The sequence below is a fragment of the Notothenia rossii genome (assembly GCF_949606895.1).
Source record: "Notothenia rossii genome assembly, chromosome: 7".
NCBI lineage: Eukaryota > Metazoa > Chordata > Actinopteri > Perciformes > Nototheniidae > Notothenia > Notothenia rossii.
The window spans coordinates 73621789-73634115 of record NC_136905.1 but is presented as its reverse complement, the minus strand read 5'-3'; the positions used below and the strand labels follow the sequence as shown (position 1 = coordinate 73634115).

Sequence of the window (12327 nt, the reverse complement as noted above, 5' to 3'; positions counted from 1 at the left end):
GTCGATGTAACAAATCTCCTGCTTAGGTACAGTGAGTTTTTCAATGTTTTTGTACCACCTGGCTGACAGACGGCATCAGCCGCTCATGTTTGCTGATGAGGTCACGTGAGAGCCGGCGGTCATGCCTGCCAATCTGCCAGCATCTCATGTGTTTTCTCCTTTCCCGCCGCTGTACCACCTCCCTTACACCCACCCACCCTTTTTGCACGCCATAATATTTCTTCCCCCTCTTTTCAGTGCACAATAAATGACTGCTGTTATGGACCGCTGGTAGACTGCATCAAACAGTATCCTATCCCATAAAATGTTAAGCCTGAAATTGACGAGGAGCTATTGAAGGGGATGGGATGTGTCTGGCTTCACCTGACATAAAAGTTCTGCTTCACAGAGGAAGTGTTTCATCCTGCCTGCCATCCCACTTTCACCGCTACAGCGGCTGGAAGGCGATGGAGGGAAGAGGAGGAGGAGAGGATTGGCTGATCTAAATGCATCTCCATGTGCACACAGTGAATCAGACCCAATGTTCTATGATACAGGGAAAAAATTAACATTCATAAGCCCCATGTGTTGGAAATGTGTTCATTTCTTTGGTATTTTATTTAACCCTTTTATTTTTATACCGAGAGATGTTACTTGCAGATTTGTTAAATACTTTTCAATTGAATTGCATTTAGTTTTTAACATTATAATTACATTCAGCACCATGGAGAGTGTCTAATCAGTCCAATATGAACTATTAATTGATCAATCAATTCTTTCTTTTTTTATTCTGCTATTAATTGTAATCGAATTACTCCTTATTTTTCCAGTGTTGTCCTTTCCTTTTTATACATCAATACAAACACCCCCTCCTTATCAAACAGGGTTAGGGCTAGGCCTTGACTGCAGGCTCAGAGTGAAAGCTATTCAGGGCTAAGCAGCTGGGAAGCAGACCAACTATTTCCTGGGGGAGGAGACTTATTTGAATGTGTGGTACATGGGTTCATCTGTATGTTTTTGTGTCTCTCCAAGCTTTGGTGTGTGGTGGTCGGGCTGTGTTGTTCTGTTCATATCCAGTCAACCCTGTCCCACCGTGCCCTCCTTCTACGTCCCCCCTTTTTACCTTCCTTTGGCTGTCCTTTTGTAAGCGTCAACTTAGAGTCAGTTACTCCGCCACACAGAGTTCATTAGAACCGCCCCTCTATGTGCTATTTGAAAGAGCTCCATCCTCACATCAGGGGTATGGCTTTTAATGCATTTGGGCCAATCACGATATGTATTTATTAATTAAAATCCATCTTGGGAGTAGAGTGCTTGTTGAGGGCAGGATAATTGCATTAGAACTTTTGTTTTTCTCCTGGTAAAAAGCCAGCTTTGCATATATGATATGCGGCCTCTGTATTTGCTGTATTGCTTTCTGTGACATCAAGCAGCATGCATCCTGATGCAACATGGCATTTATTCTAAAAGCATTTTACTTCCAAGATTGTAGAGGAAAGAGTGGAGCGGCCTGTGCAGGCGCTCTATACATTTTGCCAAATTGGCATTTGTTTCTTCCTCATTTAGGTAATGCACTTTGGAGATTTGTTGTGAAAGCAGATTAAGTTTGACCTAAAAACTCTGATTGTGCTTTCCCTACACATCGGCAAAAACAGAATTTGCTTTCACTTTGCATAGTAAGCCAATAGTGGAGTAAAGCATATTCCTTACTTTAACTGATTTCAAGCATAAACATGCAAATTTGAGGTTGTATGATCGCTAACATCAGTGTTTTTTGTGGTTACCCATTTCCAGATCAAATTGAATATTGTTAGTGAGCGACTTGTATGAATTCTTATAATTTACTTTTTATTTATTTTTCATGTATTCACCCCGGCTGAGGCTCCACTCTTTAAACATGTTGGTATTTCTTACTCTTTTCCTGTATGTTAGAATCCTTGACTCTCTTTCCTCAGCGCTATTGGCCAAGAACATGAGGTGCTCCTCTGTGAAAAACTAAAGGAGAGGAACCTTTCCTTTCTAGGTAAGCTATCTTTTGACCTCCTCATCACATTTCTAACGTCTCTTCATGGCATTGTAATCTTTTTGTACGCTTAGTGAAGGAAGACCTGTGCATGACTGATGCTATGGATGTTATCTCTTATTGATTTGCTAACAAGGAGCTGTTATCTATCCAGCCCCTAGTTTGGAGATGGAAAAACTCCTTATGTTGTTTTAGTTTCTAATATTTAACCAATTACATATTTGTTCTCTAAATGTTTTTCTATTAAAATCATAACCCTGTTCCAACAATATTAAATCAAGGTAGAGTCCAGGTGTGAAATTGTGAAACAGACATTTTTAACCTTCCTCCCATCACCCCCATCCCATCACCATCCCCTAGGTCAGATGAGTGATGAAGGATAAAAGTCATTCCCACTGTCATTAAGACCATATCATTTATTTGAACCTGGAGTGCTGACCTTTCCTCAGAGCTTTACAAAGGACTGTTCTAAAACTGTCAGAGTTCAGGAGGCACCAGGGCCACTAAAGGCAGACTCACCCCATCTGATAAATGGATTTGAAATAAGCTACCCAACAGCAGGGATGGCCCATTAATTTTAATCAAGGGTGATGTAAAAAGGCGATCAGAGCCACATGACAATGTCAACAGCCCAGTAGGTATGAATAGAGGCTACCATCCCACCACATACACATCCACACCCACATTACCACACCCAGGATGCTCCTCTAGTACCACAGGCCTCTGGCAGCCTCTCTGACCCCACTCGGCTGTTTTTCTCTTTCCTTGGCTGATGCTTCCTCCTCACCACCACTGACACCGCCACCCTCCATCTCTCCTCAATTCCCTTCCATGCCCCATTAGTTGAGCTTGGCTGGAGACAAAGAGGCAGGCCCTTGGAACTGAATGACCTGGTCAGCCTGAGATTTAATGGAGAAATCAGGTGTTGTAGGGATAATGGCCGAAGCGCACCAGAAGTCAAGGACAATGGCTGCGGCCTGTGCAGGCAGGGGTCATGCTTACAGAGGCTATAATGCCAACCTTGTCCCTTTGCTGTATATTTTATAAAGCTCTGCCAAACTGCAAACTGAAGAGCAGCTCTGTAACTGGGCTTTACAGGGTTTTTCTTTTTGCAACGACAGCGAATACGTGGCAGATGTAGTTAATGGTTTTACTGTACTTGCTGTCCTCTACTGTTATTTCTTTTTCTAAAGGGTTTGTTACCAGCACCTTGGTCAAGGCTGCGAGGTTACCTGCCTGTGACTGATGCAACAGAATTTGTTCGATGAAGAGTAAAACCTATTACAAAGTAAAAGTCACACGTTGATGTTGCACTTTATCTCCTTTAGATGAAAACCAACTGAGAGTTATGGGCTACGATAAAACACCTGATATCATCCTGGAGGTTCCCATTGGTAAGTATTAACACAATATAACCATGTTTTATCTTAAATACATGTTGTAATCTTAACTATGTTGTCTTCAACAGAAGTGCTCTTAATATTGTCTTTGGATTACCGTTTACTCCTGATTTGCTGAGTTTACTTTGTGTTGCTCTGTGTTTCTGTTTCTCAAAAGCCGTCGAAGGACATATTGTTCACTGGATTGAGAGCAAAGCCTCGTTCGGAGACGACCACAGTCATCGCACCTATCTCAACGAACAGTTCTGGAGCTACTGGAACAGGTCAGCCTCATCATATTTGCATTTCCGCTGCTTGATATGGCACATCAGTTGTATTCGGCATAGCATAGCGTTTTAGAAAACTAAATAGAGAAAATAACCTGGTACAAAAAGTGAGTTAAATGGAGCTGAACTATCGGTCTAAATCAGGTGTTACCTTTCCATGTAATGCTGCAACTCCCAATTCCCCAGTGGGCATATTGTTTATAACTTCTCCTTTTTGACCACAGACCACAGTCAGCTTTTTCTCAGTATCACATAGGCGGCTCATATCTCTGTCAAACAAAGCTAACCACTTCCTCCCTGGCATGGGCCACACTAACCCCACACTTCCATGTGGTACATCTGTACACAACACTACATCCACATTCAATTCTGCCATTGGAGCCTTTAACAGCCTGAAGGGTCTGCCTATAAGCTTGATTGTTTTCCAGAGTTCTGGAAGGAAAGCTGGGAAGTTGGTCATTAATCCGTTGCATCTGTTGTCCTGAGAAGCTTTGGACAGGAACAAGGCCTTGCTGTCTGACCCCGGGGGTGGGGGGGAACAGAGGTGTGTGTATGCATATAAATGTGTATGTCTCACTGCTAGAAATGAATAAGGTTCAATAAAATGATATCCATTTCATTGTCTCTTGAGAGATCATAATTTCCAACCATCCTTACATTTTCTGCCAACATAGAACAACAACTTTTATTAAGGCTCGCAAGGGGGTAAAGTAATGCCCCTTTTTATTTAGTAATCTGTGGGCTAGTTCTTGGTTGAAGGGCTAAACAGGCCCTGTAGTGTCCCATCCATTTAAAAAAAAAAAAAAAAAAATGTCACTATTAAATGGCAGGTAAATATATTGGCGAAGAACACCTGTAATACTTATTCCTAAAACCACCCATTTTCCAACAATTTTGCAAAATACTGTTATATTGGCTTTTTCTTATTATTAAAATAATATGTTGAGGCACACAGAGAGAGAAGGGTTGTGTGTTTCACATGTGGTCTTCACATCCCTGCCTCCCTTGGTGTGGGGTTCCAGTCACCAAGTTGAATAGCCGCCCACACTGCCTCCATCCGCATCGCTGAAGCCCCCGCCCCCCCTCAGCCGTGACGGCCAGCTGACATGTTGTGACATGGTGCCAGAGCCCAAGGAGGATGCTACCCCCCCGGCACTCACTTTTTATTACGGTTTTCTTGGTGCATGTGCAGATATGTAGATCAGATTCATGGATCTGTCCAAACCACAACACAGGAGGGGAAACTGTTTATCATTAATGAATTTGAATGGTTTTGTTGGCATTGTTACAATACATATCTTGATCAGGGTTTAACGGTTATAAATATCTAATATTCATTCAACATTTTTTTCAACCAATTCAACCAGCAACGTACATGTATTTTAAGCCATACCTTTTAAAAACAAATTTAAAGACCAAAAAGTAAATAAAAAGAAAATAATGGTTCACTCTATAGATGACTGACCTACTGATTTAACTCAGATGCTGTCAGCAGAGAATTTGTTTGATTTTCCGATGACTAATCCAATATCATTGAGCAGTTAAAATGAAGGGGATCGGGTCAAGGTCATAGTCAATGGTGCGTTTTATTTTCTAAGAGTAAGATAGTTTTATTTGCTTGGAGAAGAAAAAGGCTTTTTTTTATACTATTTCCTTTTTATTCTATTGTTAAAAGTCACTGAGGTGTGATTTTAAAAGGGCCAGTCTTTGTTGGTTACTAGCTTTGTTAGGTCTCATTAAAATGTCACTAAGAAAGTTTGTGACTATAAAAGGATTTGCTAAAGCTCCAGATTAGAATATTGGCAGACAATTTTTGATAAAGTATCCAAAATTAGGGCTTTTTCAGTCAGTCAAACTTTAAAAAAATCTAATAAAGGAAAAGAGCTAATTGGATAATGGGATGAGGATCAGATGTCTCGATAAATATTTTACCGTGCAAGTCATGCTTTCTCGGTTTGAATCGGTGGCATCAGACTGTCTTCCTCTTTGCTACTCGTGGCATAAGCATACAGTAGGGTGAAATATCAGAATACTAACAGGCTGATTGGACAGTTAGAGTTAGACTAAGCCTTACATATTTGCCCACGGGTGTCTCTCATTGATATTCAGGGGGCGCCTTGTCCGAGTGTATTAGAGAACTGACAAAGTAGATCCCATCATGTCAGCCAGCAGCCTGGTCAGATAAACATTGTTGTGTCAAAAAAGAAAAAATGTCAGTCCCTTCAGACCCTACCTTTTCAAGCAACCTTGTAATTTTTAATTGACATTTACTGCTGACATTTGAAAATGGCCTCATCCTTCTCTTAGTGTGTGTGTGTGTGTGTGTGTGTGTGTGTGTGTGTGTGTGTGTGTGTGTGTGTGTGTGTGTGTGTGTGTGTGTGTGTGTGTGTGTGTGTGTGTGTGTGTGTGTGTGTGTGTGTGTGTGTGTGTGTGTGTGTGTGTGTGTGTGTGTGTGTGTGTGTGTGTGTGTGTGTGTGTGTGTGTGTGTGTGTGTGTGTGTGTGTGTGATTTAGGGTCAGCGCTTTGTAGCCACGAAAACATAGGCCAATAGAGAAATAGGGTACAAGAGAGTGATGGGGTGACATCATCCTCCTTTCACTTCTCATTAGTTGGCTTCAGTTTATGAGACTGGCCCTAAAGCACTGATTTTTAGGGTGTTTGTCCATTCCTTCATTCCTCAAACTGATTTCAGTGCTTGACTCTAAACCTTTTGGGTCTTTTTTGACTGCCCTTGGAATCGCAAAGCAGTGTTTGTAATTACTTCATTGCCCCTGATTGACATTTCCAGTGATTTGCTTATTTTTCATGAATTCCCTCTTTGCTTTAACTGAGCTGCTTCACCCATTGCTTGTGTTAATTGTTCTCGGTTTGCCCTCAAGCCTTGCAGAGTGAGCAATGGGGACATGTTTTTGTAGACAGAGAGAAAAAACATAACTAATTTTCCCTCTAAAGCCCTCACCAACTGCATTTATCATCCAAACAATAGTCTTGCCAACACACTAACCCCATAATGAACCCCTCTTCAGTGGAGTGAGGGGTAATGACGCTTCACCTACAATGCTCCCAAGAAAAAAGATAAAAAAGGAAAGAAATTGAGAGAATAACGGTCTTCGTGCAGAATCAAACGGCGTGTTCAGGCCCAGTGCCTGGATGAGATGGCGAAGCAGCAGCTATTGGTGTCTTGCAGCCATCAATCTTAGCTGGTGGCGTTCCAGAGCCAGCGAGCCCTCTGCTCTGACGGATGTTCAGATAATTGAGTTATCCATCTCGCCCAACTATCAGAGTTGCATAAAAATTATTCACCTGCTGGTGAATATTAAACACATAAGGAGCCTCTTGTGTGTTTTAAGAGAAGTGGGTAAGGTTAAACACAGCATGTAATGAAATATGGACTCTTGTGTGATGCCACCTCACTTGATTATGGTGTACTTAAATCAATTATGGTTGGCAACGTTCCTTCCATAGCTCACCAAGCAGCCACTGAAGTTCTGCCCTTGTATTTGTCTGATTAGTTATCTTTTTAAATACTTAATCCTGAACATATTTGGATAAGAACAATTATGTTATGGCTTTCTGAATATGTGTACACTTGAATAAGACTAGAATATATCTTTATTGTCATCATACAAAGTACAATGACATTTCTTTGGCAATTCTCACTGCAGTAAAAAAAATAGACACAATAAATAATAGTTCTGAGGCTTAAGGAAATTATGTAGACATGTATTTTTTTAGCGCTTCTATGTTTGTCCCTGTGAGGTTTAGTTAATTCATTTGTTATTGTCAATCTGTGGAGTCTTTAAATGCCATTTAGCTCAAATTGAGAACAAATGACACCAGAGATGTTTTGATGGATCTATTGATCAATTATTGGTCCTCATTGTCAGGAGAGTCATACATCACAGCTTGTACAAAAATACAAACATATTAACATTACAGCATTTGACATCAAAGCCTTATCAAACAGCAAATGTCTGAACAAATGGCTACACAGTTTCCTCTGGAATCCATGAATTATTAGTCAGATTATGAAGAATTCAGGCAGCCATTAACTTCCCTTCATGCAGCAGTTGTGTACCATTAAAGAATCAATAGAGTAAATCAGAATGTACTGTTTGCCACATAAATGCTTTTCAGCAACAACACCACTCTACACTGTAGTAGCAGATTAAAGGGCAAATGTAGAGTTGAATAAATAGATTCAGAGCCCGTTCTTCTCCTCGCTGTTTTCTTATTTTCCCTCCCCCATTCCTCACAATCCAATACAATGGACAGCCTGTGTGGATATGAGCATAAACTCCATCGTGCCCCCCTCCCAGAGTAAATCAGCTGTGAGATTCCTAAACTGCAAACGTGTCAGAGTTGAAAATGTTAGCACTCTTAATGGAGGCTTGAAAAGGTTAGATCTGATAAAAAGCTGTCAGACGTCTACGGAATATGATTTATAGCTTTATAATGGGACAGTATGCCTCATTTCTCCCTCATATGAAATGGGGGTTAAGACTTTTGGGTTTGCTATTATACATCATCTGGCTTGACCACTTTGAAATGTGTTTAGACTTGAATGCACGAACATGCATTAGGTTTCCTCTTTTTGTTTTTGTAATTTTGAACGTCACGCTCTGTTGTCATGTAGATAATTCATGTCCTAGCATAATTAAAGGCGGACAACTCTCATCCTCTAAAAGTGCATATCGATCTCCATTCAAATGTGTTTTGCGCAAATGAGATTAGTGCCCGTCTTTTGTTGCAACCCTTTTTTGCACACACATGGAAGCAAGACTACAATTAATGAGGAAGTCATAATTCTCAAGATTCTCACCAGACTGTTTCTACAACATCACTAATCTGCTCGCTGACACATTGGCTAATGAATAGACAAAAATCTGATTTATGTGTTTTTATATTAGTTGACACAGCTGCAATTAGACATCTTGAGCTCTCTCTGAACTTTTTCCAATTATATCTGGAACTACAGACTGTAGATTTTACAGCTCCTAATAAAATTGCGTGGTTATTCTGTTATATTCTCTCAGAGCCGTCAATCCACTTGCGACATCAAATGATTTTTTTGATTCCAGATATTTTAAATTGCTATCTTTTTTTTAATGGAAATGTCCATCATTTTTTGTTGAACTTTCCAAAGTACTCCCGACAGGAATGCCCAATTAATTACATTATGTGTTGCAGGAAATCTTTCATGAATTCAACAGATTTTAGCTTTCTCTTTAAAATATTTTTTCAGATTCGCAGATAATTAGCTTTTTATGTGTATGACTTCATAAATAAAAAAAAAGAGGCATTTTCTGAATGTTAGAAGGGCTTATAGTGCATTTAATGCAATATATAAGCAGTAGCAGTAGCAGGACCATCATCCAGCCAGAGCAGATAGGGGCTGTCACCTGAGAGGGGGGGGCGCCCACAGGCCGAGGCTGCTGCTGATCCAATGAGGCCGGACATTACAGGGCCATCCCCCAAGGACAGGTACTGATGCCTCTGGGGTGACAATGTGACAACTCCAAGACCTGTACCCTACCACACTTCACCTCACCTTCCCTTAAGATATGTTCCTAGCAAAGAAAGGGAGGAACATAATGTAAGAAGCACATTTCCATGCAATAATGGCCTTTGAACACTTCATTGGAATCATATTGACCTCATATTATATGTGTTGCTTTACTTAACCTACAGTGTCAGCAATGTGTTAAGTTTCTTATAAAAGCCTTTCTATTGTGGTTTTAATAATTTAGCTTTTCAGGGTTACGTGGCTTGCTATTTATTTAATATGCATACAAAATTATGTTGTTTTTCAAACAAAAAAACATATGATTTTTTTCTGTTAAAGCACAAGCATCTCTAACATTGCCTCTAGCATTGCCTTATTCCTATTTATAGTTCTAGATACCCCATGCAGAGCAGGAACGTGGCCTCTTTTATTGTTTCCTTTGTTATGACATCCTCTCGTAGAATATTCCACAGCTAGAAAAATAGCTATCCACAATGGTGGTTCCTTTAGGGCTTTGCAAGTGTTTGTTTGAGGGCACATCGGCACACAGAAGTGCAATGCTTGCCCCTAAAGCACAAGCAACCTGGAATATTAATGGCAAATGACAAGTCGGCTCTGATGCTTCAAGGATTTCATGCTTTTAAGGATGCACATTTGGGTGCATTGTTTAAGGCGTCTGGGGTGTAATCCGCACTCTCAGGTCTGCAGCAGCCTCAGGATTTAGCTCTGGTTAAGCCGCCATGTCTCCTATTTATTTTTGTAAGGTTGTATGTGTGCATTATCTAAATTTGTCATTTACCGTTGAGTGTGAGAGCAGCCTTGACACGGCCGCTGTGTGTATAAACGAGGAGCGGGACAGAAAGCGGCACCTCGGCGATATAATGTCCCTCCTCCTGTCTCTCTGCTAGCCTGTGACACTGTGAGATGGAGAAGAAAGCCTCGAGTTAAATGAGGTGCGAGCATGTCTGCGCCATGAATTCCTGTTTTGCCACGGAACTTTTTTTAAAGATTAACGCACATTTTTTGTCAGCTTTCACAATATATGTCCTCAGACTTACAGATGCGCACGATTTTTTTCACCCCTCATTTTCTCGGTCTCGCTCTCCTTTTTCCCCTTCTTCTTCCCCTTCTTCTTCCTTTACGGTGACCTTCTGGGTTTCATTCCAGGAAAAAGTCAGCAGCATTTGTCAAAAGCCCAGAGAGTAGTGAGCAAGGATAGAATGGCTCTTTGTAAGACTCAATCTAACAGGAGCATTTTGATGGCTCCCCGACCCACAAAAGGAAATCAGTCCTGCATTTAATTCAATGTGACATACAACTTGCAGTGATATTTGCTATTGACACAGAGACAGTGAAGACAAATAGATGTTGTATGCAATACATGGTGCATGCTGTGCATTACACAAAGGCCTGTGTGCACACTTATTGCTGCTAAATCTGAAGAATATTAAAGATTGAAAACCAGGGAAATGGCAAGATAATTAAAGGGATATCTGTTATATTACACAAGTTGTGGTTTTGTATTTTGTTGAATCTACCGTAAAGGCTAAAACTAATGCACGGGTTTTTATTAATATACTCGAATCAACACAATTACAGCAAAGAAGACATAAAGATAAAACACCATTTTATTTATTTTTACAACTCCTTTTTTAAGTATTTAAGTAAGTAGGGAGGCCGAGAGTCATCACATTATCCCTCCAAACCTAAGAAGGGCAATAAACCATGAGTCCAATGACAGGAAATGAATGGGACCCAAGTGCAAAAAATAGCATATTCGTTGTTGGTAAACAAATATTTTACAATTTGAAATACAACCGTTTGGTCTTTTGTCTCCTATCCAGCAATGTATACCTGACATTTTCTTAAGGAACGACATTTGATATCGAAAAAAGGGGCTTTTATTGTTGCATGGTACACATGGATAAAGGAGGAATGCATATTTTAGTTCTGGATGTGCGATTTCATGACATGGCAAGTGTTTAACAGCTTTTTGGGCGGATTAAGATTTTCTTTTCTTATGATTTATTGATTTTGACTTGTCTCACATCAAGCAGTATTTCTCTGTCTATGGTAAAGGTTACTTGTGCTCATTTTTAATGGAAGACTTCAGGATTGAATTGAACCTTTTTATCAGCTACTTGGATTTGTAATGGTTCAGTTTAGCCATGTTATCTTTGCTGTAATTTATGTGTTGGCCAGTATTGTCTTTGTGTTTCAGAGCACAAACACCGTAAACACTCTTCCTATTTTAGACCAAAATAAATATGATATTTCACAGAATGACAGCCAAGGAAACAATGCTTCATATTTCAGCCTTTGTGTTTAAAGAGCAGCTCTGTGTGTACCTGATAATGTGCTGGGACTCGGGTCCATGGAGGCCCATCAGTCACCATGTGGAGCTGGTGGCTTGTGATAAGTGGTTCCTTATAGATAATCTAGACAGTGGGCTTTTTTTTTATAGGCCTGCTGTCCCTCACATAACCTTGTTTGTTTTTTTACCACCCATGCTTATTTAATTTTTTTCCCCCCCATTGATCTCCTGATTCTTCATCCTCTCTGTATATTTTATTCTTCACATTGTTTACATAGTAATCTGGAACATGTATATGACCATCAGAAATGCAATCCCTATATAAAATAGACACACACTTCTGTACTGTCCATGTACATTTTCCTTTCTGGTATACTGCTATTCTGGCTTGACCTGTCACATCTTTGAGTATTCTAAACCAAGATGGCAAGTTTCTCCTACTCTTTGTAGATAACCCAGTAAATAAAACAAGATTACTATAGAGAGTGTTGGATAAAAATATAAAGATTTCTATAAAAGTCAGAAACCCCTTCAGCTTCTGTATCTTTTCCACAATATATTGCATCACAAGCTACAATGCTGTTCCTTATTTGCACCTATCATTCTACATTCTCCAGTTGAATTGAGATGTTCTCCACCATTCCCCATATGACCTCATCCATCTCTCTATATAACATTCTTGTTTTGTTTCACTATATAACACCTATATCTGATTGTACTTCATGGCAGTCATTTAGATTGATATACCGTAAGTAACTGAATTTAAATACCAGATAAGGAGGTATTTGTTTTTTTTGAACTTTTGCTTTATATTTCAGTATTAATTCCCTTCATTGCAT

General features: G+C 40.0%; 1 protein-coding gene across 2 annotated transcripts in view; it reads left to right on the top strand.

The window, feature by feature from the left end:
• Positions 1-12327, top strand: part of cdin1 (CDAN1 interacting nuclease 1) — a 53079-nt gene that overhangs the window by 22982 nt on the left and 17770 nt on the right. For both annotated transcript variants that reach the window (XM_079693592.1, XM_079693591.1), the window contains 4 exons: positions 238-287; positions 1935-2002; positions 3331-3396; positions 3560-3665. In XM_079693592.1, coding sequence (XP_079549718.1) covers positions 238-287; positions 1935-2002; positions 3331-3396; positions 3560-3665 — 290 coding nt within the window. The remainder of the gene's footprint in view (positions 1-237; positions 288-1934; positions 2003-3330; positions 3397-3559; positions 3666-12327) is intronic.